The sequence below is a fragment of the Poecilia mexicana genome, unplaced genomic scaffold (genome assembly GCF_051168715.1).
Source record: "Poecilia mexicana isolate PSO_F unplaced genomic scaffold, ASM5116871v1 scaffold_11, whole genome shotgun sequence".
NCBI classification, from domain to species: domain Eukaryota; kingdom Metazoa; phylum Chordata; class Actinopteri; order Cyprinodontiformes; family Poeciliidae; genus Poecilia; species Poecilia mexicana.
This window is the reverse complement of record NW_028263380.1, coordinates 11,711,857-11,735,880: the sequence shown is the minus strand read 5'-3', so window position 1 is coordinate 11,735,880 and position 24,024 is coordinate 11,711,857. Positions and strand designations below refer to the sequence as shown.

At 40.5% G+C, this 24,024-nt stretch overlaps 2 protein-coding genes across 3 annotated transcripts; one reads left to right on the top strand and one right to left on the bottom strand.

Moving 5' to 3' along the window:
* Positions 1-1,342: 1,342 nt before the first annotated feature.
* On the top strand, positions 1,343-9,455 carry ccn4a (cellular communication network factor 4a). Its single transcript, XM_014992450.2, has 5 exons — positions 1,343-1,846; positions 4,688-4,961; positions 5,983-6,237; positions 7,791-7,978; positions 8,054-9,455. The coding sequence occupies exons 1-5, from the start codon at positions 1,799-1,801 to the stop codon at positions 8,351-8,353; spliced, it is 1,065 nt and encodes a 354-aa protein (XP_014847936.2). The 5' UTR covers positions 1,343-1,798; the 3' UTR covers positions 8,354-9,455.
* ndrg1a (N-myc downstream regulated 1a) lies at positions 9,393-23,792 on the bottom strand. Of its 2 annotated transcripts, XM_014992448.2 has the most exons (16): positions 23,668-23,792; positions 19,852-19,923; positions 18,243-18,278; positions 15,890-15,995; positions 15,175-15,295; positions 14,795-14,857; positions 14,632-14,692; positions 14,082-14,168; positions 13,770-13,826; positions 13,549-13,652; positions 13,399-13,455; positions 13,244-13,295; positions 12,825-12,872; positions 12,350-12,385; positions 11,976-12,027; positions 9,393-10,972 (listed from the first exon to the last, which is right to left on the bottom strand). In XM_014992448.2, the coding sequence occupies exons 2-16, from the start codon at positions 19,903-19,905 to the stop codon at positions 10,740-10,742; spliced, it is 1,167 nt and encodes a 388-aa protein (XP_014847934.1). In that variant the 5' UTR covers positions 19,906-19,923; positions 23,668-23,792; the 3' UTR covers positions 9,393-10,739. The 2 variants fall into 2 exon arrangements, with proteins under 2 accessions (XP_014847934.1, XP_014847935.1); XM_014992449.2 differs by lacking the exons at positions 18,243-18,278; positions 19,852-19,923; positions 23,668-23,792 and adding an exon at positions 16,291-16,434.
* Positions 23,793-24,024: the final 232 nt, after the last annotated feature.

Genomic DNA, 24,024 nt, shown 5'->3' with positions numbered 1-24,024 from the left:
ATCTTCTCAAACTGAGACGTTCCAGATTGTCCAAAAAATTGAAGGAAAGGAGGAAAAGAGGAGACAGTGATGACGCCATTGATTTAATGTGAACATCTGGGAGCCAGACGCATTCGGAGACCTAACATAGACACAGAGAGCAAGAGGTGGGCAACCTGTGTGGTTGGGTGACACATCAGCTGCTCTTTGAGGAGTATTTTTTTTTATAACGGGGAAATATGGGCTGTAGTTCATCAGTAAACACCTGCATGGTGAACGATGTGTACAAAACCTTTTTGTCTCACCGTACATTTAATCAATGTTACCGTTTATCAAATAACAACCCCTATATGGCAAAACTGCCATAACATAAAATCAAACCATACATCAGTCTGTAAGTTTGTCTTTCAAAAATCATTAACTGGTTTCCTCCTTGTCAAACTGAAAGTTGTGGCTGGACGTAAAGATATTTTGAACAAGGTAATACATACATTTTAGATTTCCCTTGTCAGGAAGCATTTTAATGCATACGCAAATTAATTAGAAGTTTATGTAGACTGGCTGGGTGTTGAAAGCAGGTATATTAGTAGAGTCTTTCTCTACCTTTTCTACTTGTATCTTCTCTTTCTCCACTTGCCCATTCCTGACTCATTCTTGAAATTTATGTCAGGCTCCACTTTGACAATTCGACATTCTGCAGTTGAACTGCACCCTTTAAAAGTTCCACGACTTATTCTTGGTTGACAAGCCTATGCACAATTTGGAGGTATGTGCGCTTTTCGCTGTTTTGCAGCTCTATGTGTCAGGCAGTCCGATGCAAAGGTCTTGGTCAAGGTACTCTATTTATTAATGTGGAGATAGTGGATTTTTGATTCCAGCTAATTTTTTTTAAAATTCTGTACTGCTCTCTCCTGTTGTAAGTTTTCTTGTTATGTCTGATTTTCCATGCTTGTGTCTTTGTTTTTTGTTTTTTTTTTGACAATTTTAAGTACATCATGATTAATAAAACAAGGATTACAATTCAATAAATAAATAAATAAATAAAACAACCCCTTGCTGTAATGCTTCCAATAATTCAGCTAAAATTTTTTTATAAGTTTTAAAAGTTTAAACACAAGAGAAATACTTTGTTGCAGGCTTTTGTCATACAAGCAAAGCAAAACACTATATCCCTTCGAAATCTTTGCCATATGTAATGTTCAACTGAAAAACACAGTTCTGTCAGAAGAAATAAAACCCAAAGGTGCAATAACTCAGCTCCATAACAAACAAACCTATAATTTGTTGAAGCACATTTTCTTTTTGTTGTTGTTTTTTTTATCCATTAATCAACATTTCAAATTTAGTCTTGTATTTGTTAGACGATATGCCTGAAGGATTGAGGATTATAGGACTGTCGGCCATTATGAAAAACAAGCCTGTTAAAATACATGTTCTGCTTTTGAAATGAACTTATATCCTGTCATGTAAAACTAAGCAAGTTCCAGAGAGCACAGCTGTCTTCCAGACACGCCTTAACCACCATTGCTGCCCGCACCGTCAGGAGAGGAAGAGGAGGAGAAGGAGGAGGAGGACTTTTAGGTGAAAGTGGAGCAGAGGAAAAGGAGAGGAAACTTTCCGCAGAATGCTGTCCCTGTCCTCGCAGACCTTACGCTGGGCTGTCAGCAGAAGCTTCGGGATCAGAGGGAGGGAAGCTGCAGAGGATGACAGCTCGTGCAGAGGGACGTAGCTCACCTGCGGAGCAGAACCGCGTTTATACAGTGTAAACAGAGCGGAACCGAATTCCCAATTTTAATGCCCGGGCTTTTCCTCACCAGTGATGAGTTGGCTCCTGTTGTGGATTCTGATAGCAGCTGGGATTCAACAGGTGAGCTGAAGGGATTTTTTCCAACCCCCTGTTGTTTGTTGAATGAATATGCCACTGCAGATTTATTTATGACTTCTGTGAGTGTGTGTGTGTGTGTGTGTGTGTGTGTGTGTGCGTGTGTGTGTGTGTGTGTGTGTGTGTGTGTGTGTGTGTGTGCGTGTGTGTGCGCGTGCGTGCGTGCGTGCGTGTGTGTGTGTGTTTTTATTATATAATTAAGGAAAAGGCACTGTGTCTATATCTGAAAATAAGCTGTTATAGTTTCCCACATTTCCATTATTAGATAAACTTGCAATGTGAGCAGACGCCTTGTGTGTTTTCTCGTATTATATGTTAGCGCCCTCTTGTGGTTTGTCCAAGAAATGCTTTTCACTTGGCTCGGACTTGTTTCTTGAATTTACTCCAGTTCGAGAACATCAATTAGTGACCATCTGTTGGAAATTGTAAAGATATAATCAACAGCAGTGGGTTGTACTTTACTTGACATAAAACTTGAACTCATCTGACGAGTAAAGTAACATAAATAAAAGCAAAAAGATGTAAAAGATGTATAAAGTAATTTTAAGACAAGGCAATAAAAAAAAATAAAAAAAATGTTTCAGAAGTTAAAACATATTAAGTTGGAAATAAGTGTTTCTTATTTTAGGTGTTTTTCACATAAAATGTTCTAGAACTTTTTAATATCAGATGGCTAAAAAAAAAAAAAAAAGATCAAAATTTACTCAAAAGACTCTCTTTATTGCATTTGGAGCCAAATTATTACTAACTGAATGAATAATTTCAGTTTTTGAAATGGAAATAAATTGCAGGACCCTCAGGACCGAATGCCTTCGAGGCTAACATGCAACTTTTCCGTGTTCTGCTGGTGCTTCTCAGCAAATAAAGACCTTCAGCATGCAGTGAAACTGTGTCACTAAATGGGTTGGCATATTAAAAGGGAGTAGACAGTTTTAACCCTTAAAGTACAGTACAAATCTGCCTGCAATTTAACAAATGTTAAGTGCACTGAGCACACAATCTTTAAAACTAATGTTCAGATCCCAGCTCCTCCTTGGTTTCATGTCTGCTCTCTCTTTGTATGAGTAGTAGTCATAAGAAGAGCTTGTACTTAGCTTGTCAAAATGACTCACGTCCCTGTTTGATTTAGATTTAACTTCCGTTTAATTCAGCCAAAAACCTTTTCTGTGATAGAAAAAAAAAAAGATGGCTGTCACTTAGAACGTGATAAAACAATGTGAAAAGTGTAACAAACAAAAATAATTTTACAGTTTTTCCCTAAAACATTACATGTTGGGCAGCTGGATAACCGGTGGGAAAAAGCTTTTTTGGCCCTTCTTATAACTGCTGACCAACTTTATGCACACTGGTATTTTGATCATTTTATTTTGCCTTTGAGGTTGGAAGGTTTCGTATCTGTTACCCTAATCTCTTTAGATTCCCAGTAGGAACATGACTAATATTGGGGATAGCTGTTCATCACTCTTTCTTTTGCAAATAGACGTGTGACTGCAGGCTAAATGAACTCCTCTGAGGGTCGGCTTAGTGGCACAGCTTTGATTAAAACTCATTAATCAGCATTAGCTGACAACATCACACTGACTTATTAATAATATGATTCTAACTCCAAATGAAGGGCTGACAACAGGATTTAAAAATTGACCAATAAGCTTAAGATGATTAAATATGTTTTTGCCATAATTACTTGTGGATTAGGCATGCATGCTTGTGTGTGTGTGTGTGTGTGTGTGTGTCTTTTAAAGATGTGAGTTAAAGGCTTCTGTTTTCTCCAGGAGGATGAGTCAATCTGTGATTTATAACGTGACTATATTTGGACCTGCAGTCATGTGTGCCGTCTCTTGGCTAAACTTTGCCACATTGCGGATAATGCCGATGGTCAACCGTTAAGTCTTACATTAGATCGGTTATTGTATTTTCCTCAAATCTGTTCTGAAATGTAAAAAAAAAAAAAAAAAAAAAGTTGGATTATTAGCTGCACAATTTGTCCTTGGACAAAATGCATTTGAAATTAAGATGGCAAAACAAACAACTTCTGATCCTGGGGCTGTTAATGAATCTCCAGTGATCTCTGCCAGTCCATCAACAACGGAAGAGAAACTCTGATTCATTATCAGTATTTTGTAACGTTTTACCAGACTCGCATCCATAACGAGACCCTGATGCAGATTTAATAAGATTATCTCCACAGGGACTTGAGCTCACTTTAGAATAACTCCTTTATTGAAGTTATCGCATAGTGTGACCACATGTTAGTGATCATGCAGGCAGTGAATCAATTAGGGATGTGAGAGCTTTCAGATCAGTCATCCATGTGAGCGTTATCAAAGAGGGTTGAGTATGAAAAGAGTCAGGATAAGGAATGTTACATGTAATACTTAAGACAGCAAATACAATTTTCTTTCTGCAGTCCTTTGCAAACTAAACAACGTAGAATCTGGCATTGAAATTTTTAACTTTAGAAGCTTACTCAAGATTTTTTATTTTTTTTTGATGCAAAAATATAACCATAGCAACCAAGTTCTTGTATATATCAACAACATACTTATTTTGCTGGAACACATTTGAAAAAGTAAGTTCATTATAAATCGTAAATTACTATTTTCAAGCATTCTTGTGGTAACACTTGAAGGGGTGTGCATAAGACTGACATGACGCTGTCATAAACATGACATAAGTCATGTCATAACATTCAGAAGTCTTTATGAATGTTTATGACAGTTGTCATGAAGTGTCATTCGGTAAATAATGGCACTTTTAATGCAAAGTTGCTCTAAAAGTTGCATTAAAAGTCCATTAAAAGTGCCAACTTTGCTTCTTTCCTTCCAGGCCTACTCCCTGAATTCCACTGCCATGCCGCCCGCCACGACTCCAGACCCGTACAACGTGACGCGGTACTGCAAGTGGCCCTGCGAGTGTCCCGAGGTGGCGCCCAAGTGCCCCCCTGGCGTCAGCCTCCTCATGGACGGCTGCGACTGCTGCAAGGCCTGCGCCAGGCAGGTCGGGGAGGAGTGCAACGAGGCCGACACCTGCGACTTCCACAAGGGGCTGTACTGCGACTACAGCTCGGACAAGCCTAGGTACGAAAAAGGAGTGTGCGCATGTAAGTGTCACTCGCTGGAATGACCATCTGGTCTTCACACAACAGGAACAACTCGGTTCACATTCTCGCATTGCATGCTACTTTGTCAAAGCGTTTGGACATTGACAAGGAATGCAGCTGGTATTAGATAAACAACGCAACTGAATATGTAAATGGCTACGAATCAAGCTAAATGCTAGCTTTATTGTCCTCCCCGTGTGTTGGCACTCCAGATATGATATGCAAAGCCTTAATAAACCCATTAATTTACCCATTTAATTATTATATGACAGTAACGCCTTACTTTCAGAGTACATTTATTAATTATTTGCTGGAACAAAAATGATCCATTGTAAAGAAATATGAATGAAACAATAAATCTACATTCCCTGTATGTATATATATATATATATATATATATATATATATATATATATATATATATATATATATATATATATATATATATATATATATCAGGTAAGCTAAGTTAATTAGCTTACTTGATAAGCTAATTAACTATACAGAAAACTCATTTTAGTCTCTTATTAAATACAATAGTCTCAGATTGTATTTAAACTGTATCAGTGTACAGGGTAAATATTCTTTGTTATGGAACCTAAATTGCACACTTTATTTAAAAAAAAGGAATTAAAGGAATCTAAATGATGTATAGGTATTAAAACTAGCAATCTCAGATCAAAACAAACGTGCAGCTGAGGCAGGCTGAGAAAAACGAACAAGATGTTTGTGCACGGAAAGCATCGAGGTTATTTACAAGAAATAAACAACTGTGCAAATAGCAGCAGAAATGTGAATAATTATGGCGTTGTTGAGATACACACAAGCTGTATGATCCTGGTCAGAGCTATTTTTGCAGCGTCTTAAGCTCTTACTGTAATTCTACTATAATCTAATGACTGGAAGGTTCCTCCCTATTTAGAGACATGTGTTTAAAACACAGTGCAGCACTACAAGCATTTTGCATTGCAAACCGAGCTGTTGATCTACATAACATGTGTCCACTTGTCGTTTCTATCAGATATGACGGGAACGGGCTGTGAATATGACGGCGTGCTCTACCGTAACGGTCAGAGCTTCAAGCCCAGCTGTAAATACCAGTGTTTGTGCGTGAACGGCGCCATCGGTTGTGTGTCCCTGTGCTCAGAGTCCCAGCCTCCCAGGGTTTGGTGCCAAAGTCCGCGGAGAGTCAAAGTCCGGGGGCAGTGCTGTGAGCAATGGATCTGTGACGAGCCAAAGAAAGGACGCAAGACAGCGCCGCGGCACGCCGTGGAGGGTATGACACCCGGGATAGAAACGGGGGCAATGATTATTTTGTCTATTAAAACATTTCCCAAGAAATCGTCTTCATTAGAAAAGAGCAAGATGATTACTGACAACCTAGAATTTAGAACACAGTTAAAATACAGAGAATAATCAATCTGTGTCGCGCATTACTTTCACAAGCAAATCATTTCATGTAGACACCAGTCATGAAATGTGTAAAAAGTAACAGCTATTAGAGTTGAAGGAATAAATATAATGCCATTTTCAGTCTTTTAAAAATTTCAGATTCTGTGGTATTATGTAAATAATTCATGATCAGACAAGAAGATATGACAAAAATGTGAGGAAAAAAAATCAAACAAAAAACACCTTCTCAACATCTGTAGTTGTATTAATGAATATCTTAAATAATTAGTATTGAAGTCTAGGCACAAAGGTAAAGAAATTAGGAGAAAATGTAGCACTGCAAATTATTACTAATTTATCTGTGATTCCTATGTAGAACTGACTTTACGAAGCAAAAAAAAAAAAAAAACTTTTTTTTCTGGTTCTCTCGCTGTACTTTTGCAAATACTGTTTTCAAATCCAAGACGATCACAAGATGTGGGAGTGTGTATGAATTTGTTCATCCAAGCCTTTTTTCCCGTGAAAGGCCCCCCACACTGTTTTTTGGGGGTCACTTCCAGGTTCCAGACGGTTAGAGCAACAACCGTGACTTTGCCTTCGTGACTTTGACACGAAGGCAAGAAAACCAGAGCAGATCTTGTTGGGTTGCACACGTGGACAAATTAGATCCAGATGCCGACATTAGTGTGTCTTGATGCCTTAAATTGGAAACAGATGCAGTGTAGATGAAGATCTTGCGTTTTGTAATTTCAAATGAAATCGTATTCGCCTAGTCCCAAATCACAATCGCTCGCGACGCCGTATGAGACAAACAGGTCTAATTCCAAGTTGACAGAGGTATCACATGTCGGTGACTCTAATCATTAAAGGGAAATATGCATGTTTAGTGAGCACAACCAGAAAGAAAACACAACGTTAAAGGCAGCAGTCATTTCAAATAACACATAAATGGACAGTAGGAATAGAAATGTGCTTATTGTTGCACCCTTAAAAAGAACAGAAAAACTCATTTGGATTTTCGCTTTTGTGCAACTTCATTAAACAAAATCCACTTTTCGAGCAAACAGCGTGTGTAGTTCTCTCTCCCTCTCCGTATACAATCACAGGTCATGAACTTTTAACTCCCATCATGCATTGTGTCGTTCTTAAAGGGGTATTATCATGACAAGTTGGAGGATTGACCGGTCGGTCAAAAACCTTGAACTTCTTTAAGTCAGTCATTAACTTTATTTTTTTTGAAAATGTTTAACATGTCATGGCCATGTTGCGTGATAACATTACGGATTTGTTTGATAGCGACTATAAAAAATGGGATTGAATTTGAAAAATCAACTGCTCACCTCACATTGCACCAAGTGCAACGGAGGATGAAAATGTGAACACTGAACCTCTTGTGCGTGTTGCATAACTCTTTGCTTCCTGCTCCTGCCAATCTAGTTTTTCCAACTGAGAGCTGGCACAAGAACTGCATCACCCAGACCACCTCGTGGAGCCCCTGCTCCAAGACCTGCGGCCGCGGCCTGTCGTTGAGGATCTCCAACGCCAACGACCAATGTGAGCTCGTCCAAGAGTCCCGTCTCTGCAATCTGAGGCCGTGTGAAGTAGACATCACCAAGCACATCAAGGTAGGCGTGTGCACTTTCAGCGTCGTCGAGGGTTCCCAAAAAGCCTCGGTCCTAAAAGCTTGTCTCGTTCCTTAGCCAGGAAAGAAGTGCCTGAATATCTACAGGGAGGATCAGCCCTCGCACCTCACCATTTCTGGCTGCACCAGCAAGAAGTGGTACCGACCAAAGTACTGTGGCGTTTGCACCGACGAGCGCTGCTGCATCCCGTACAAGTCGAAGACCGTCGACGTGGAGTTTGAGTGTCCGAACGGGACCGGGTTCACTTGGAAGATGATGTGGATCCAGGCGTGCTTCTGCAACCTTAGCTGCAGGAATCCCAATGACATCTTTGCAGAGCTGGAGAGCTACTATGGTTACCCGGAAGTCGTGAACTAAAATGCTGCAATTTGGCAAAGAACACTTCTTTTGTTTTGTTTTGTTTTTTTTTTTGTTTCCTAAAAGATATTTTGAGTTTTTAAATGTGCAATCTATATTTTTTTCTTTTGGAAAAAATTGTAAATATGAAATGTGTCTCCAACACAGATTCGTGTAATAAGAATATTTGAAGAGGTAAAGCAATAAAAGCCTATATTTAAAGTTTAATTTATTTATGTAGAGTTTCTGATTAACGCTACGCATCTACATCGGCTAATCAAGCATCTTCTCAGCCTCATACACACGTTTTCCTCTTTTCATTTCTCGCCCGTTTCTTTGCAAACAAAAAGTAGACAATATTTTCCGCCTTTGCAAAAGCAAAGTATTAAACCGTTTCACATTCTGTCCAAATAAAACCATAAAGTTCATTGTGTTCCACCGGGAATTTACACTTCAGCTAGAAACTGTGAAGTGAAAAGACCTTTTTCTTTTTTTAACTCATATGAAAATGTGGTGTGCATTTGTATTCAGCCCCCCAAAATCTCTACATTTTTTGAAGTTTTATATGTTTTGGAGAGTATGCCTACCAACCGTGCAAATCTCAGATTTGAAAAATACTTCAACCTCAGTCTGGTTGGACAACATTTATGAACATCAATTTTAAAAGGTCATAGAGTCTCAGCCAGACTTCGGTCTTTGACTGGATCTTTCTAAAACATTAATGGGCTTTGATCTAGCCGACTGCCCCACCTTTTCAACTCCCACTTAAGCTGTGGCTCTGGTGACTGTTTTATAGCCTAACCGTGCGTTAAACATCTCTGCAACTTTATCTGTCTGGTGTAATCCTTGGTTTTCATGAAGCCATCTGTTCATTGTTCTCAAACGAAGCTATGTGCATCACAATAAATTCACTGAACTTTAAGTTCTTTAAGAAAGTTCAGCGGCTGCAGAAGGCACCGTTGATATTTTTCCTGCATTTTATCATTCTCCTTACAAGTACAGAAAGTAAATCAATGTTATAGTTACATTTTGAAATATGCAATAATGCAACAAAAGGGAATCTGTTACAAGTTTTTTTTTATTGTCATTTTTTAATAAATACAAACCGTTATATCATTTTTAATGCTATTTGTTTTTTTTTTTCCCCCTACAGCAAAAGAGATGGTTTGTGCATTGCATCTTTACAAAGCTGCATTTATGTCATCTGCAAAGTAATATGTTGCTGTAGTGCAAGTAAAATACAGGAAATGGTATCGGGTAAGTTCTATGGCTATCCTCATGTTAACATGTGGACCTCTCCGTCTGCACTCACCCAACAAATCCAAAAACCACACAGGAGCATCACATCTCAAAAGCGAACAATTTCATGGCACTTTTTTTTTTTTTTTTTTTTGTTCCTTTGTGCTTGATTGCATAGAAATCGGCATACATATAGCTTGGGAGAGAGGGGAAAAAAATCTCAAGGAAATGAGCATATGTGATTGGAAAAACTCGTGTGAATTTACATTTTAATTCGTTATAAAGCTAATTCTTAATGAAATGTTCAGTCTTAATTCAAGTCGTATTTCGCCTGCAAACAGTCGGTTCGCGCGGAAACCTTCAAGGGAGCAACAAGGGGGAACTAAAATAAAACCCAACACCTCAGAGATGATAAACACCAGCTGAATGAAATTATCATTTACAGTATATCCTGAAAACTTTCTCCCTTAATTTGTGAAGCTACAGATACAACGAGCCCTTTACGATTCATCCATCCGTCCGAGTGCTTCCTCGCTCCCTTTCCCTTACGACTACAAATCTGCTCCTACGCACAAACGACGCCACTTGGAAACATAAAAGAGTAAATGACCAGACAATTAGTGAGAAGACAACAAGACAGTTACAGCAGGGTAAATTCGAGAAAGCTGTGTCGAAACGTGGTAAAGGTAGAGGGGGGGGAAAAAAACAGAAGGAATGCTGGATTTTAATTCTGCTTTAAATGCGAGAGAGATAGTTTACAAGCTGGAGTACTCTTCTTAGCCACAGCTTTCTCTGATATTCTCCGTTTTGGTGTCGCCCGAATGCTGCGTTGCCTCCGTTTGCCAGCACTCTTCTGCCTGACCGAAGAGTGCTGATGTTTTGTGGCTGGACCACAACCGTTTATTCTAGTCATCTTCGAATGTAGAGACATCTCAGCTGCAGTGGAATATCTGCAAGCAAGAGTCCTTTGTGCGTTTTTTTTTTTTTTTACATGTCACAATATGTCATGTTAGTGTTCCTGTCTGCTTTAAGTGTGTATGGATCTGTGTGTGTGTGTTGGTCTGTGTGTATAATTAAGAGGCAGCGCAGCACAAAATGAAGGGACCTTGAGAGGTTCTTGTTGTCTGCAGCGGGCAGGGTGTTGTTGGAGGGGGGCGGGGCGTTCACTTTAGCAGGAGACTTCAGCGGACTTGGGTCCTGACTGGTCCACGTTGTTGTTGGCTGTGGCGTCCGTGTGGCCGTGCTCGGTCGTGTGGCTGCGACTGCGGCTCCCCTCGTTGGTGTGCGAGCGCGAGCGGTTGCCATCGTGGGTGTGCGAGCGCGAGCGGTTGCCGTCTGAAGTGATGCTGGAGCCGGAGGCGGTACGGGAGCGAGCCAGGCGGGTCATGCTGGCAGAGGGCACTGAGAAAGGAGGAGTGCAGTCAGAATACGGAGTCGACTAAAGATTTAGCTTGTTGCTAAATTAGAAATAAAGCCATTCAGAACCAACCCCAAGAAGTGGTTAGTCACAGTTTCTTTACGAGTTAGAACGCAACGAAATCACCTTCTGCGTTCTTGCTGCAAAAGTTACACCAAGTTGGATTTGCCGACTGCGCTAATTGACCATGCCAACTACAATTAGCCATAGAAGCTAATAAGGTGCTTTGTGAAGTTTATGCATTCCAACGCTGTAGCAACTAAAATATGAACAAATCTAGCACTTCCTGTTTTTATGCGTTTAATTTATTTTAATATTTGACTTGATTCAAAACTTATTAAGGAAAACAAAACGGTGAGTTTTTGATTTTTCCCTAATTGTCTGCTCATCTTTTGTGGAAATGAAGCTTGAATTTTGTGGTACTGAAATGAAAATATTTTAATGCTGAAGTATTTTTTTTATTTTTTACTTTCTTATTTTTAACTAGCAAAGCAGCCTTTATACATTTTGTTGCATTCCAGTTCATTTTTATAACAGGGAAAATATAAAATTTCAAAACTTAAATGGATGGATTACATAGACTGAAAATATTTTGCCCATTGTTCAAAACTAGATATGTACAGTTTTGTAAAAACAAATCAAAACAAAAAAAAAAAAATTAAGATCAGACTGAAAGGGGATGTTGTGGTTATTCTGGAAGTTGAGACTTCTTTGGATAGCTCTAGTTTAGCTTGAAGCAAAACTACATATAAAGTGACTAAATGGGAGCCTTTGCTTTAAACCACATGATGTAAATAAATATTTTTTTAAGACTTAGGCTCATTAAATGAGGTCTGCAAACCATTTAGAAAGAACAAGGGCCATTAGCACAAACTTCTTCATCTCACCACAAGAGGGCAGAGGCGCCTTAGATAGGGTTGGGTCAGAACAGTTCATCTCATCACACACCTAAAAATGTCAAAACACCCGAAACTTTTGATGACTTACTGTATCCCATCCCCTGGATGAAGTACTTGAAAGCCTCCGTCAGCTTTCCGGGCTGCAGGGAGGAGCAGAAACACAGATAATCAGTCTCCGTGTCATAAATAATCACTCAGCTTACACAAGACATCAACACGCTCCAGCTCTCCATCCAGCAGCTTACAGAGATATGACAGCTGCTACAGGCAGGTGTAGCTCAGTGTGCAGGATTAAAACCTGACGACTGTGGTCCATATCTGCCTCTTCCTAATGCTCTTACATGCCACCTTCTTACACTACTGTCCACACACACACACACACACACACGCACACACACACACACTGACTACATGCACTCCTTATCCAGCCACAACTTCTATTTGAAAAACAAGAGAACCCACCTGGTCGACCTGGGGCATGCCTCCGCAATCAGCCATCTGGAAAAGGAAAGAGAAAAATCAGAAGCCATCATTACCTGCCAAAAACAAAAAAAACGATACCCAAGATGACCCATTTTACCACCTTGTGCCCTCCCCCCCCCCTGCAATTGTGCTACTTTAGAGTTTCCACGGTGAATCCATTTTTTCAGTTCAGCAGCCATTTGATTTTGGTGCAGCCGATAAAAAGGTTGCCAAAGGCGACCAAAAGTAGGTCAGCTGGTGCAGATTGCACAGGCAAAGTGCGTATGCAAGGACATGTTCAGCTGTGGCAGCGCCGGTTAATATGTCACCAAGTAAGTGCTGACCCGCTGGAAACTTATCAGCCGAAGTGTTTCCATCAAGGCTATTATGATCTTAACGAGAATATGGGAGGGGAGCAGGGAGGTCTGGAGCGGGGGACATGAGTGGAGCAAAGGGGTCTGGACAGAGCTCTCACCTTAAGGAGGGTTGTTTTCGTGGGGTCCAACTTGGTGTTGCACTCCACCTGCAAGCACAAACAACTCCAGTTTATAAAGCTTCCCAGGGAATTCTGACTATACCGCAAATAAGACGGCAAAAGCTTTTATAGCACTTACATAAATAAACAGTTAGGGGATTTGAGACAATTCCTAAGCTACGAGTAAACCCAGCAACACAAATCTCTTGACTTTAGGAGATTAAATCTAAATCGGAGTCACTTGATCTTTGTTCCTAGAACCATGTTTTTGCACAAGTCAAGTTCAAATGTTGCCATAATGCGGACAAGTAAACCGGCAAATCTTCTCCCCATCAACAGAAGACCGAAGTGGACGGAAAGCACGTTCGGGCCGTTATCTGGAGCGCCAGCAAAGTAATGAGTGACCGGCCTGAACTCACCACAGCATCCACAGCAGGAGAATTGTCGCCGACCACCAGCAGAGAAGGGCACCTGGATGAAAGAAAATACACTCAGTTGACCAATATTACAAACTATTGTGTCCTTTACTGCACAATTTAAAAAAAAAAAAAAAAAGGAGGCTGCCTATACTTACTTGAGAGTTCTGGCATTACATCCAGGGACTGGCCTCTCAATATCCAGATCCCTCCGGCTATAGAAAGAGGATCAGAAAAATCAGCTGCGTCTTGACTTGTTAAAAAACAAAACAAAACCTTTGACAAAAGTCTTATTCCACTGGCGTTACCTCTCGTAGGCCTTGACAAAGAGATGCAAGTTGAACTGGTTCATGTTGTTCAAGATATGATGGCGGAATGTGGCGATAAGGTCGTGGTTGTGGTGGATCTCCTCCTATAAAAGGAACCAAAAAAAAAAAAAGAAATCGCACGTTAAACTTAGAACCTACATTTATGACCATTTTTAGAAGCCTTTGAGATTTATGGATATAGAAATGGGGAAACGTTGTACCTTTCCAAAGAGGTGGGTAATAATCATATCAAGCTCAGCGTGGGTCCAGCCACTGATCTGAAATTAGATAGAAAAACAATGTAAATAACATTTCTTTGTTATTTACTTTGTTTTGAACATTGTTAAAAATGATCTTGCTTTGATAGGTGTGCAATGAGATCTTAAGGCGTGAGATTTCACAATATTGAAAAACACAGAGTAAAATCTGTTTTGCACAGTACTAACTCATTGTTGTTTGAAGCAGGTTTCTGTTCAAGCTACCGTTAACAGCCAAAGATGTACTGACATTTTTGTTGGTCTTCAATATGTTACCTTGTGGGCAGCCCAGTCCATCCATCCCTCAGCACATGGGTTGATGTTGATGAGCATGAGACCTTCCACCATATTTGGATAGTCCAGCTAAAACGGGAAAGAAAAATGAACTGATGGTGAGTGATTCTGTTTTAGAGCGCAAAATGTCTAGAGTCTCTATTTGGTCATTTTAGGGCGATTACCATTTAAACTTAGGGAATTTAGATGTTGCTGCCCAATTTCAAGCTAAGATCCATTTCAGGTCTTCAATGTTAAAAATGCAAGTCCTGTGCACAAAGTAAATTCACCCATGCAATAATCGGAAATATTCTCTCCAGTACGGAGTTAAAAGCCGTCTCCATCAACACAGAGACTTCCTACGGAGCAAAGTGCTAGCGCTGAGCCGATCGGCCACATTCCTCGGGCTTTTGTGGCTCAGAGGGCTTGGGTAATAAGCAGCCTTTTGAGACCAAAAATAAGCAGGAGGCAGAAACACATTAGCTGCTAATCTGAGATTAATTAAAACCCGAATTACGGAGTGTGACTGGGAGAGTGAGAGGCGTGAACTTACGGCGAATCGGGTCAGCACGTACGCGCCGGCTCCGATGCCCATTCCGATGACGCTCTTCAGGCTGCGGTGCATAAAGATACGTGGATACTGTTAGAACAACGGGTTAGAGGATTCCTTACATGAAACGGTGAAAGGCTCATTTGGAAACTGAAGTTCAATTTACCCAAAGTGCTTCAGCACCAATGGGAGAGTCTCAGCAAGCTGGTCCATAGAGGGATACTCGTACCTTAAAAAAAAACAAAAAACAGAACGATTGAATACTTTTAAAAACATATATATCCATAGTTAAGTTTATAACATTATGTTGCTCATTGTCAGAACACCACCGGTATTGGAGTTTCAGCTTTATGCCAGGACGGCGTTACCAAGGGCCAAAGCACCAACATCAAAGCAAGAGATTACAGAGATAAACGCCTGCCCTAGCGACACACATGTTAAATCAGGATGTCCCAAGTACATCCGCAGGAATCCAGCCACCTACCTGCGCCCAGTCAAAGGTCACAGACTGCCTGACACAGATGGTGTGTGTGTGCATCGACTCACCCAGTGGAAAAGGTGTTGGCTCCTTCATGCTGCCCCAAGGCGTCGACGTGACACACGGCAAAATGCTGCATGATTTCCGCCATGTCCTCGTGGTTGAAGAGCGGGTCCCAGCAAGCTTTGTCTGCGCACACACACACACACGCACACGCGCACACACGCACACACACACGAAAAGGCAAATTAGCCATAATTAATAAGGGCAGGACTTGGATTCTGGAGAAATAAAACGGAATCTCCAGTTACACAATAAGTAAAGATGGGAGAGTTAAGATTCTGTAATGCAACAGAGTTTAAATGATTAAGCAGAGACATGTGGGGCAGTTACCACACAAAGGAAAGGTTTTCAAAAGCTACAATTTCAGAGTTGCTTACATTCTCTACCACGTCATTCTTAAGGTTTAAAACTATTTTCATATGAGGCACAAACAAAATAAAAAAATCAAAGTTTTCCCCTGGTTTCTGAAGCACAGAGTAAGCAGAATAATTACTTTGAAAGAGCTTACATTGTTTTTTTTTTTTCCTTTTTAAAGAAAACATGAGCAAATCTTGGCGTTCTTTTACTCAAGGTTACCATACCACGAGAGTCTTATTTCGACCCCTGCCTACCGCGCCTGGATAATCTGATCACACATGGCGCAGTCATTAAAAACCCCACCGGCTTTAGGAACAACAGATGTTTCGCTCAGATAAAGCTGAGGAAGGAGCAGGGGCTTACGGTTCAGGCCAATGTCATGGAAGGTAAGAATGACCGGTCTGTCCCCTTTGGGAGAGCCCTTCATCGTGCAGTGGAGTCTTCCGTGAGGAGTCTCAACATCGTGTTCCTATAGATGCAAAAAAAAAAAAAAAAAAAAGGAATTTTTTAAAAAGCCAATCAAAGTGCTTAAAAGTGAAAGAAAAGTGTCAAGAAAAGCAGAACATTTTCTAGAAAACTGATTGAAATCATCACATAATTTATATTCCAATAGCCACTTTACTTAAATCTTCCCAAGGCTGTGAAAATTTTACCCATTCTTGGAAAAAAAAAAAAAAAAAAAAACTACGTCAAATGCATTTAAATATGGAGACTCGTACCAATACCATCCACTAGCCATCTAACTCTCAATAAACTTTACTCACGCTGACTTCAATCTCAGCAACAATCATTTCCACATCAGAATCCTCCAGAACCATGTTTGCAGGACTCGAGTTCTAACACCGCTCGCTGTTGGAAAAATAAAAAACGCAACAACGCAGACTCCCTCCCGAGCTACAGGTCTCCACACTTGGTAAGCCTCTGAAGTTGTTCAGCCCGGTGCCTCGAGCTGCATTTTATACCCTCGCTGCTTACCGGCCGGCCTTAAGCTCCCCAGCCTCCCAGGATGCCTTGCAGGCTGGTCAAAACAAGCTAATTCTAGATGAAGACATCCTTAAATTGGATCAGCCGGTGTCGGGCAGAAGGAGGCATCAGTCGGGAAACGGAACAAGCGTTAAGGATGCGTGTCTGATCAGAAACGGTAGATGAGGAATATGTGAGGGATTGACAGCTGCCGTTATTCAGTAATATGTTGGAATAAAGTCTAAATCAGGAATAAAGTGAAGACTATTAATAGTATTAAAATGGGGGCAAAACTGTGTTTTACAAAATTAGAAAGCCAAAAGAAAAAAAAGGGGTAGTTTTATTGAAAATATTATTTGTATAGTGTAAGTTATAAAATATGAATGAGAACAAAAGTAGGTAACCTAAAGATGAAAAATGACTTGAAAGGAATCACAACTATCTGCCTGTAAAAAAAAAAAAAGAAAAAAAAAAGTCATACTGATTAGTATAGTTGAAGACTACTTTATGAAAAATAATCGTACAAACTGTGCAGTATTGTGGGAATTTCTAACAGTGTGTACATTAGAAATGTACAGGATGTGACGAGAATCCTCGCATCGTCTTCTTCTTCCTGTCACGGCAGGGCCCGCTCAGGCACGTAGGCCACAAGGCGGGATAATCCCTCCACATGTGCAAGTACATGACTGCACACCTGTAACTGCACATGCCTACCCAGACACGGTTATTAAATCCATACAAGCAAAGCGCAGCTGCGCGACAACGATTTTGTGCGAATGCAAGCGACGCGGAACCAAACAGCACGATGTCGTCCCCCTGACTAATCCTAGGTCGCTAATTATCGCAATCAGGTCACCACAGATGCATGGCCTAGATAGTTCCTAGTGACCCAACCAATTAGTCAAGTCAGAGGAATCCAGAGTAAGGGAGTTGACCCGCAGAAGAGCGTCCCCTCACGCGGGGCAACTCCCGTATTTGCAAGGGCCTCAGAGGTCAAAGTGAAGCGGCTAAGAATGTTGCAAGTCGGCATTGAGCCAATGGGGGAAAATGACTGAAGGTGATCTTGTTTCTAATTTTAGGAGAGAAAAATAATACTTCCTTGAGCAGCATTCCTTCATCGCTCTGTAACAGCTGGGAGCCGTTACGTCTCATTGAAACAAACTGAAACAAACTTCAGAGCTGAGAGACAGCACAAGCTCATACAGTCAATATGAACTTTTCAGAGGGGGTGGGGGGTTCCCCAAAATGGGCCAATAGGACTCTAGATTTACAACCTGAACCCGCAGGAATTCATTTGAATGAATGAAGAAAATGGTGAGATCCTACTACACCATCTGTAAGGAATTTGTTTTTTCTTCTTTTTTTTCTTCTTTTTTTTTACAGAAAGAAGGATTTCGGATTTGAAAAAGCTACGTTGGTGCAGCTATAACCTCACACACAACAGCACAGGTGCATGCATGCGTCCTGAAAAGAGACTTCATCACTTCCAGTAGCTGAATGAAGTACTACCTTAATTAGATTTATCTACAAACAAAAACACAGCAGAAGAGAAGATGAGTCACCACCACGGTGGAGAAAACTTTACAACTATGATGATTGTCACTGAATGGGACTGATTGCCCTTCATATTGGGCACCACACACAATGGGGGAAAAATTAATAATAAAGCAGTGTAACCTAAACATGCAAAAAAAAATAAAAAAACATGTTTCAACTAGAGAGATGCAATAAATCTGTGTTTGTGAAGCCGTACCTTGACAACAAGTTGCAGTACAGCCTCTCTCAGGCCCTGGAAGGAGAGAACAGGTTAATGAGAGAATAAACTTAATGCAATTACAAGAACTAATTGAATTTTGCATGAGCCTAACCCTGTCAATGAATGCAGTTTGACTTTTACTGCTACATTCATCACTCAGGACAGATATTCTGTCCTCAATAAAAAAAAAGAAAAAAAAAAGAATGTGAACTGAGATTCGCTTTGCATTTTCCAAGGAAATTTTTTGTGTTTAAAGTTACGGTTATTTAGGTTCTGAAATGCCTGTCATAACCGATGGAATTGGTTTTATGGGATTCCCATTCATTTAGAAAAAAAAAAAGCATAATTTTGAGTTTTTTTCTGACTGTATTCTACCCCTTCAAGTGTCATGAAATTCAGCCTTATGATTCCTGCAGGTTTGCTGACCGATGTGCATACAGCAGTGCAATCAAATCTAGAAATGACATGAGCTGCACCAACTGCTAAAGCATAACCCTGCATACATCTGTTGCAGTGCCCTGCTGGTCAGACGGCTGTAAGACACATTTGACTGTTCTATATCATATTCTGTGGCAAAAAGGGGGAAATAAATGACATTTATCCTATGGGAATACACTATGAATGTGTGTAGACTAATGGACTGCCATCCATCAGTGATGTCTTCAAAGCCTGCCTGTTAAAGCTGTTGACTGCAGAATCACAACCTAAACAGATAGGCAACAACTTACACAGCTAATATCAGTTTGAGAGACTGTCGCTCTATAAAAACACTAAATTTAGAGGAGTTTTAATTCTGTAGTTCTGCTGAAGCTTATGCATTCAGATCAAAAGTTGAGTACATAAAAGTTATGTCATATGAGCAGCCATAGGAATAATTTTTGTTTCATAGTTTTTAAGTATTTAGTACAGGAGAGCAGGGTATGAAAATAAAAATAAACATGCAAAAACATAGTTTATCACAGTCAGGAATCTGCATTTATTATGTTGTTTAATCAGGGAAAAATATCAAGATCACACTAATTGATGACTGTTGCCACACAAAACAAATAACTGACAGCTGGGAATAACTGAGGATAACACTAAACATTAACATATTTAATACAAGTGTAGTTGTGCGCAGCTCAGTGGTACAACGGCGCCACTTACCGTAGCTGGTGGACAAAAGTCCATTTATAAAGGCTACATTTTAACCGCCAAAGCAAATTTGCATGTGTGGAGTTCTGACTCTACGCAGTGATGCAGAATTTTGAAACGCTTCCCAAACGTCGCTTTTAGAGCTACTACAAAATTCTGCCATCAAAAGTTCAGATTGCCAATTCCTGGGGTCATGAAGTATAAAAACAAAGCAGCCTGCCAAATACTGCATGTCAGCAGTGCTTTTTGATGGGAGTATTTCAAACTGCAATATTGCCAAGACAGTTGCGATTCAATGAATTTGCGACTCCAGGTTAAATCATCATAGATGTCTATGATTTAAAATTTTGATCAAATGCCACAAAATAGTTTTTTTTTTGTTTGTTTTTTTTTTTTTGGCTTATATACCATACTAAGACATAACTTTCCAAATATGTGTTCACAAACATGTATTGGCTTTTGGCATACATACCGGTAGTTCTCTGTCAACCAACAGGGGTTTGGCCTCAACTTTGATGTCGTCCATTGCAGATAGCTACAGAGCCTGGGGCGTCACAGAGAAGAGAATAGTTAGAAAAGGCTCAACGTGGAACTTCAAGGTTTTCTGAAACTATATTTCATAATATAGTACAGCTCTGTAACAGATGGTACATGAAAGGAATTCCAGATTGAGCTTCGGGAATAGTCGCTCTCCCACTTTATATCTGCCAAATAACTGCTTGAACATTAGTGTGTGTTTTTCTTTTCTGTACTACAGTACACAGCCTCAGGTGGAAATTTATAAAAATAAAAATAAAAAAACCTGCAAACACTTGCAGTTGTGACTTGCACCAACATGTGTATCATGTAAAAGGACCACACCTAACAGCCTACACCACAAACATAGACCGACTGGCTGTGAAACCCAGTAGATAAGGCGCTCAGGCAACTGGCAGACAAAGAGGAAATCTAACTGAAAGCGGAAGAGGATCCGAGGATCCAGTGACTTTGGCCCCGAATCCCCTCCCCTCCTCTTAAGCTCACTTGAAATCAACCATATTGAACTCAAGATCGTCATCGCCAGAACTGCCAGAAGAGTTTGGCATTATGTCGGAGAGCGGATGAATTTCACAACACGACAGCAGTGTTTATCCGAAGCGCTGCAAGTATGAAAAGAGGAAGACTGAACAGAAAACAAGGAAGGAGCGGAGCCATGCAGATCATGCCGCTTTGTTGGAGTAGAGAACATGCAGGCTGCGACTCTGCATGCAAATCAAATTAGCCATTTAAAAGGGGATTCTTTGTCCACTTGTCTGGTCACTCCTGAGAGCCAGAGGCGAGCCGTTTCTCTTTCCTCTGCAGCTGAAGGGAGGCAGGACTGACCGGGACTCATCCACATTCACAGGAAGCAAACGACACCCTGGTTCCCAGCAAAACTTCCCAGCCTCTGACCCCATCTCTATGAACTTTCCCTGGCTTTCGATTGCTCTGGCTGTGTTTGCTTTTTCCAGGTTGACACAATGTGCTTTCACAATGTGCATTGGAAAAGTTAACAAAGCTCTAAAAAAAAAAAAAAAAAAAAAAAAAAAAAAAAAGAAAGAACTTATAAAAGCAGGTTTCCCATTAAAGAGAAAGAGAGAGAGAGAAATTGATCAAGTTTCATATGTAGTCGTCTGACAGAAAACACCCACAAAGCACACACACACACACACGCACAAGCCAGTGTATGCTACTCTGACTGCTAAAGCAGTCCAGAGCCAAAGCCAGATGAAGAGGAGTGTCGAACAACAGGTTCATTTGTCTGCAGCGATCCAAAACAGGACCACCGCTGCACTGCAGGAGCTTTGTTGAAGAGGGCAAGACACCGGCCCCCGCCAAGATTCCTCAGTCATGTGAGAAAGAAAAGCCACAGTAAAAAGAAAAGACAACTGTTCGGGGCTTCCTTTCTGGGCGGCAAGGTATTAGAGGAACAACTAAATGAAACAAGGACACAATTACTAACAGAACTGAAATAAATTAGCCAAGAAAGGGGCCGCCACACTCCATCCTTTCTTCCACCACCTGTTAACTTCCTTGATTCGCTTAGTGTATGCGTCACCTGGCCAACGAAGAACCACGCAACATAGAGGAGCACCCAAAGGTCAACAATTGGTATAATCTCAACTTTTTTCCCCTGTGAAAGGTAATCGACTGGTTTATTTACTGAAAATGGAACTAAAAAAAAACTTCCACTATTTCCAGTCTGCAAAAACATCCCCTGTGAAACTCAGTGGGACATCTGTCATGGAGAGATAGGAATAGTAATCCTTCAATTTCTACCACCACTTCCATATAAAGAAGAAGCTACCGTTTATTTTGTTCCTCTTTTATGTATCGTAGATCTCATGAAATAAGAAAAAAAAAAAGAAGTCAAAATCAGCAAGAAGAAAAAAAAAAAAGCCAGAAAAATCCAGCATCTCTGGCCAGAAATGAGTATTGGCCAATAAAACCCTGATTGGTGCATCTAACACTTTAATGGGAAAAGAAACTTAAAAATAATTTAAATAACATTAATCTTTTCGCTGCCTCCCACTTGTGTTGTTTGTGCCAACGTTTTCTTCGAAGGGACAGTATTGTGGCGCTGCAGACAGGAACACTCCAATGCAAACTCCTAAAGCCTTCTTGATGCTCAGCATTAGGATTCATAATTGGACCACAGATTGGCGAGGAGGGGAGGGAGACTTTTGAAAAAATAGTGAACTTTACAGGCAAAATATTTCCCTCAAACTGCTTTGGTCTGGCTGTAGTAAAAGCGTCTTACGCAATCATGAACAGGAAACAGTGGGAGGATGTGCGTTTGGGATGAGTTAAAATGCAGTCATAAAAAAACAAAACGCACCAAAGCAAACGCTGCAGCGACTTCTCAAACCCTCAACGGGCACAATCATGGTGAATTTGTTTTACGCAAAACTCTTAGAAGCGGGGCTATTTCCATGAGAAAAACGATTCTCCCTCTTTACTGAGACGATGTGGTTAAGCTCCTCCGAAGCTCTCACTTTAAATCCAGAGATAACAACAACAACGCTGATTTAAACCTCAACCTGGAGTGAGCAACCAGCTCAAGCTCTCATGTTTCAGATAAAGACCCTGAGCACAACAAGCTGGTTTCGATAAGACCAACATGTACCGACTAGTTCAGGAAAGTGACAAAGTTTTGGAGAGGAGTCGAAGCTGGTGAAGTGCGCTCACACCGTTTGACATCCACAGACCAATCTGCAGAAACAATGATTGCTTCTCTAATCTTTGGGAACTCACTTAATCTGTCAAATCCCTGGTTCTGAAATATCGGCACGGGCCTCAGCAGCAGCAACAGAAGCGCCAGCAGGCCCTGTCAGATTAAGCTGCTGAAGACCTACATTTTTTGGACAATAACAGATGATAAAAAAAATAAAATAAAATAAAAAAAAACATTCAGGACTTTGTTTTATCAATAGGGTCACTTAAGGGTTGACAAGGCCCTAAAATAAATAAAAATAAATAAATAAAATAAAAATAAAAAAAAAAACGGAGAAAAGGAGGAAACATGACAGCAGCAACAGCTGGTGTTTTTGTGGTGTGGGTCCTCCTGATACACAACTCACCAGTCCCTCTGAGGTCAGTCCAATAATCTATTACACACGACACAAGACCGGATTAAGCTCCATGTCAACATTTGAAATGCCTGTGAATCTATATAATGTGACGTGGAAATTCAGCCTCTCCATTTTTTTTATGTATATTTTGAGCAGTAAATCCACGGCAGTTCAGTTTCTATCAACCCACACGCATGGCTTGCTTTTGCTTTGTTTAAGATTGTGGCTTGATACGAAAAAAAACACACAAAAAAACAGCAAAGCATCTTCTCATTTGTAGAATTTCAAAAATTCCAAGTATTTTTTGGACGCCTCTAGTGACACGTGTGGACGGGGCCTATACACATCAGCGTGTCTCTGCAACAATTAACGTGCATTTCATTTTTACTCACCTGCAGAAAAATTATATATACATATATGCAAACTGCAGATGATCAACCATATGACTTTATTTTTTTATCTCCTAAATAAGAACACTAGTTGTGCATGCAACTTGCTAAACACATGCATAAATAAAGAAAAACAAAACAAAAAAACATATATCGCACACTCTTGAAAATGCTAAAGTTTCGCTTTACGCGTAAACAATAGTAATCCCAACGTGGCCAGACATGCGGCGTACCCCCCAAAACACAGAGACAGCGAGAAAGCGCTGGATTTCCTTTACAAGTCGAATATATTCGGTTTCATAAACCTACCTGTTGCTTCTTCAACTTCTGATTGTCCCGAGTCAAACACCCAGCTACAAATCAAAAAAAGTCCACAAAAACTAAGCCTTGTCTTGTGGCCCTGCTTTTGTTTACAACGCTCAGCGTATGCAAGGCGGATGTGAGGGGGGAATGTTATAAAGCCTGGTGGGGGGGGGGGGGAGTGTGCGGCCCTGCCCACTTCCTTCCACCGTTGTGTCTATTGGGCAACAGCTGCTGAAGGGATGGTTCCAGCGGTTTGCGAGAGTAAAAAATGCTCAAAAAAGTGACTCGTACTCGTTAGTGTTGCACTCTTAGCTTTTCTGACTTGGAACTCAAAGTCAGAAAACTCAAAGATAGCTTTATAAG

What these genes read in the sequence shown, in the direction of transcription:
- ndrg1a (XM_014992448.2), bottom strand. Translation starts at nt 19,905, where the DNA reads ATGGACGACATCAAAGTTGAGGCCAAACCCCTGTTGGTTGACAGAGAA. An exon ending in TACTGCAACTTGTTGTCAAG is followed by an intron (nt 15,996 to 18,242) that starts GTACGGCTTCAC and finishes TTGCATCTATAG; the next exon opens with GAACACGATGTTGAGACTCC. An exon ending in TGGACTGGGCTGCCCACAAG is followed by an intron (nt 13,827 to 14,081) that starts GTAACATATTGA and finishes ATCTAATTTCAG; the next exon opens with ATCAGTGGCTGGACCCACGC.
- ccn4a (XM_014992450.2), top strand. Translation starts at nt 1,799, where the DNA reads ATGAGTTGGCTCCTGTTGTGGATTCTGATAGCAGCTGGGATTCAACAG. An exon ending in TAGCAGCTGGGATTCAACAG is followed by an intron (nt 1,847 to 4,687) that starts GTGAGCTGAAGG and finishes CTTTCCTTCCAG; the next exon opens with GCCTACTCCCTGAATTCCAC. An exon ending in CGAAAAAGGAGTGTGCGCAT is followed by an intron (nt 4,962 to 5,982) that starts GTAAGTGTCACT and finishes CGTTTCTATCAG; the next exon opens with ATATGACGGGAACGGGCTGT.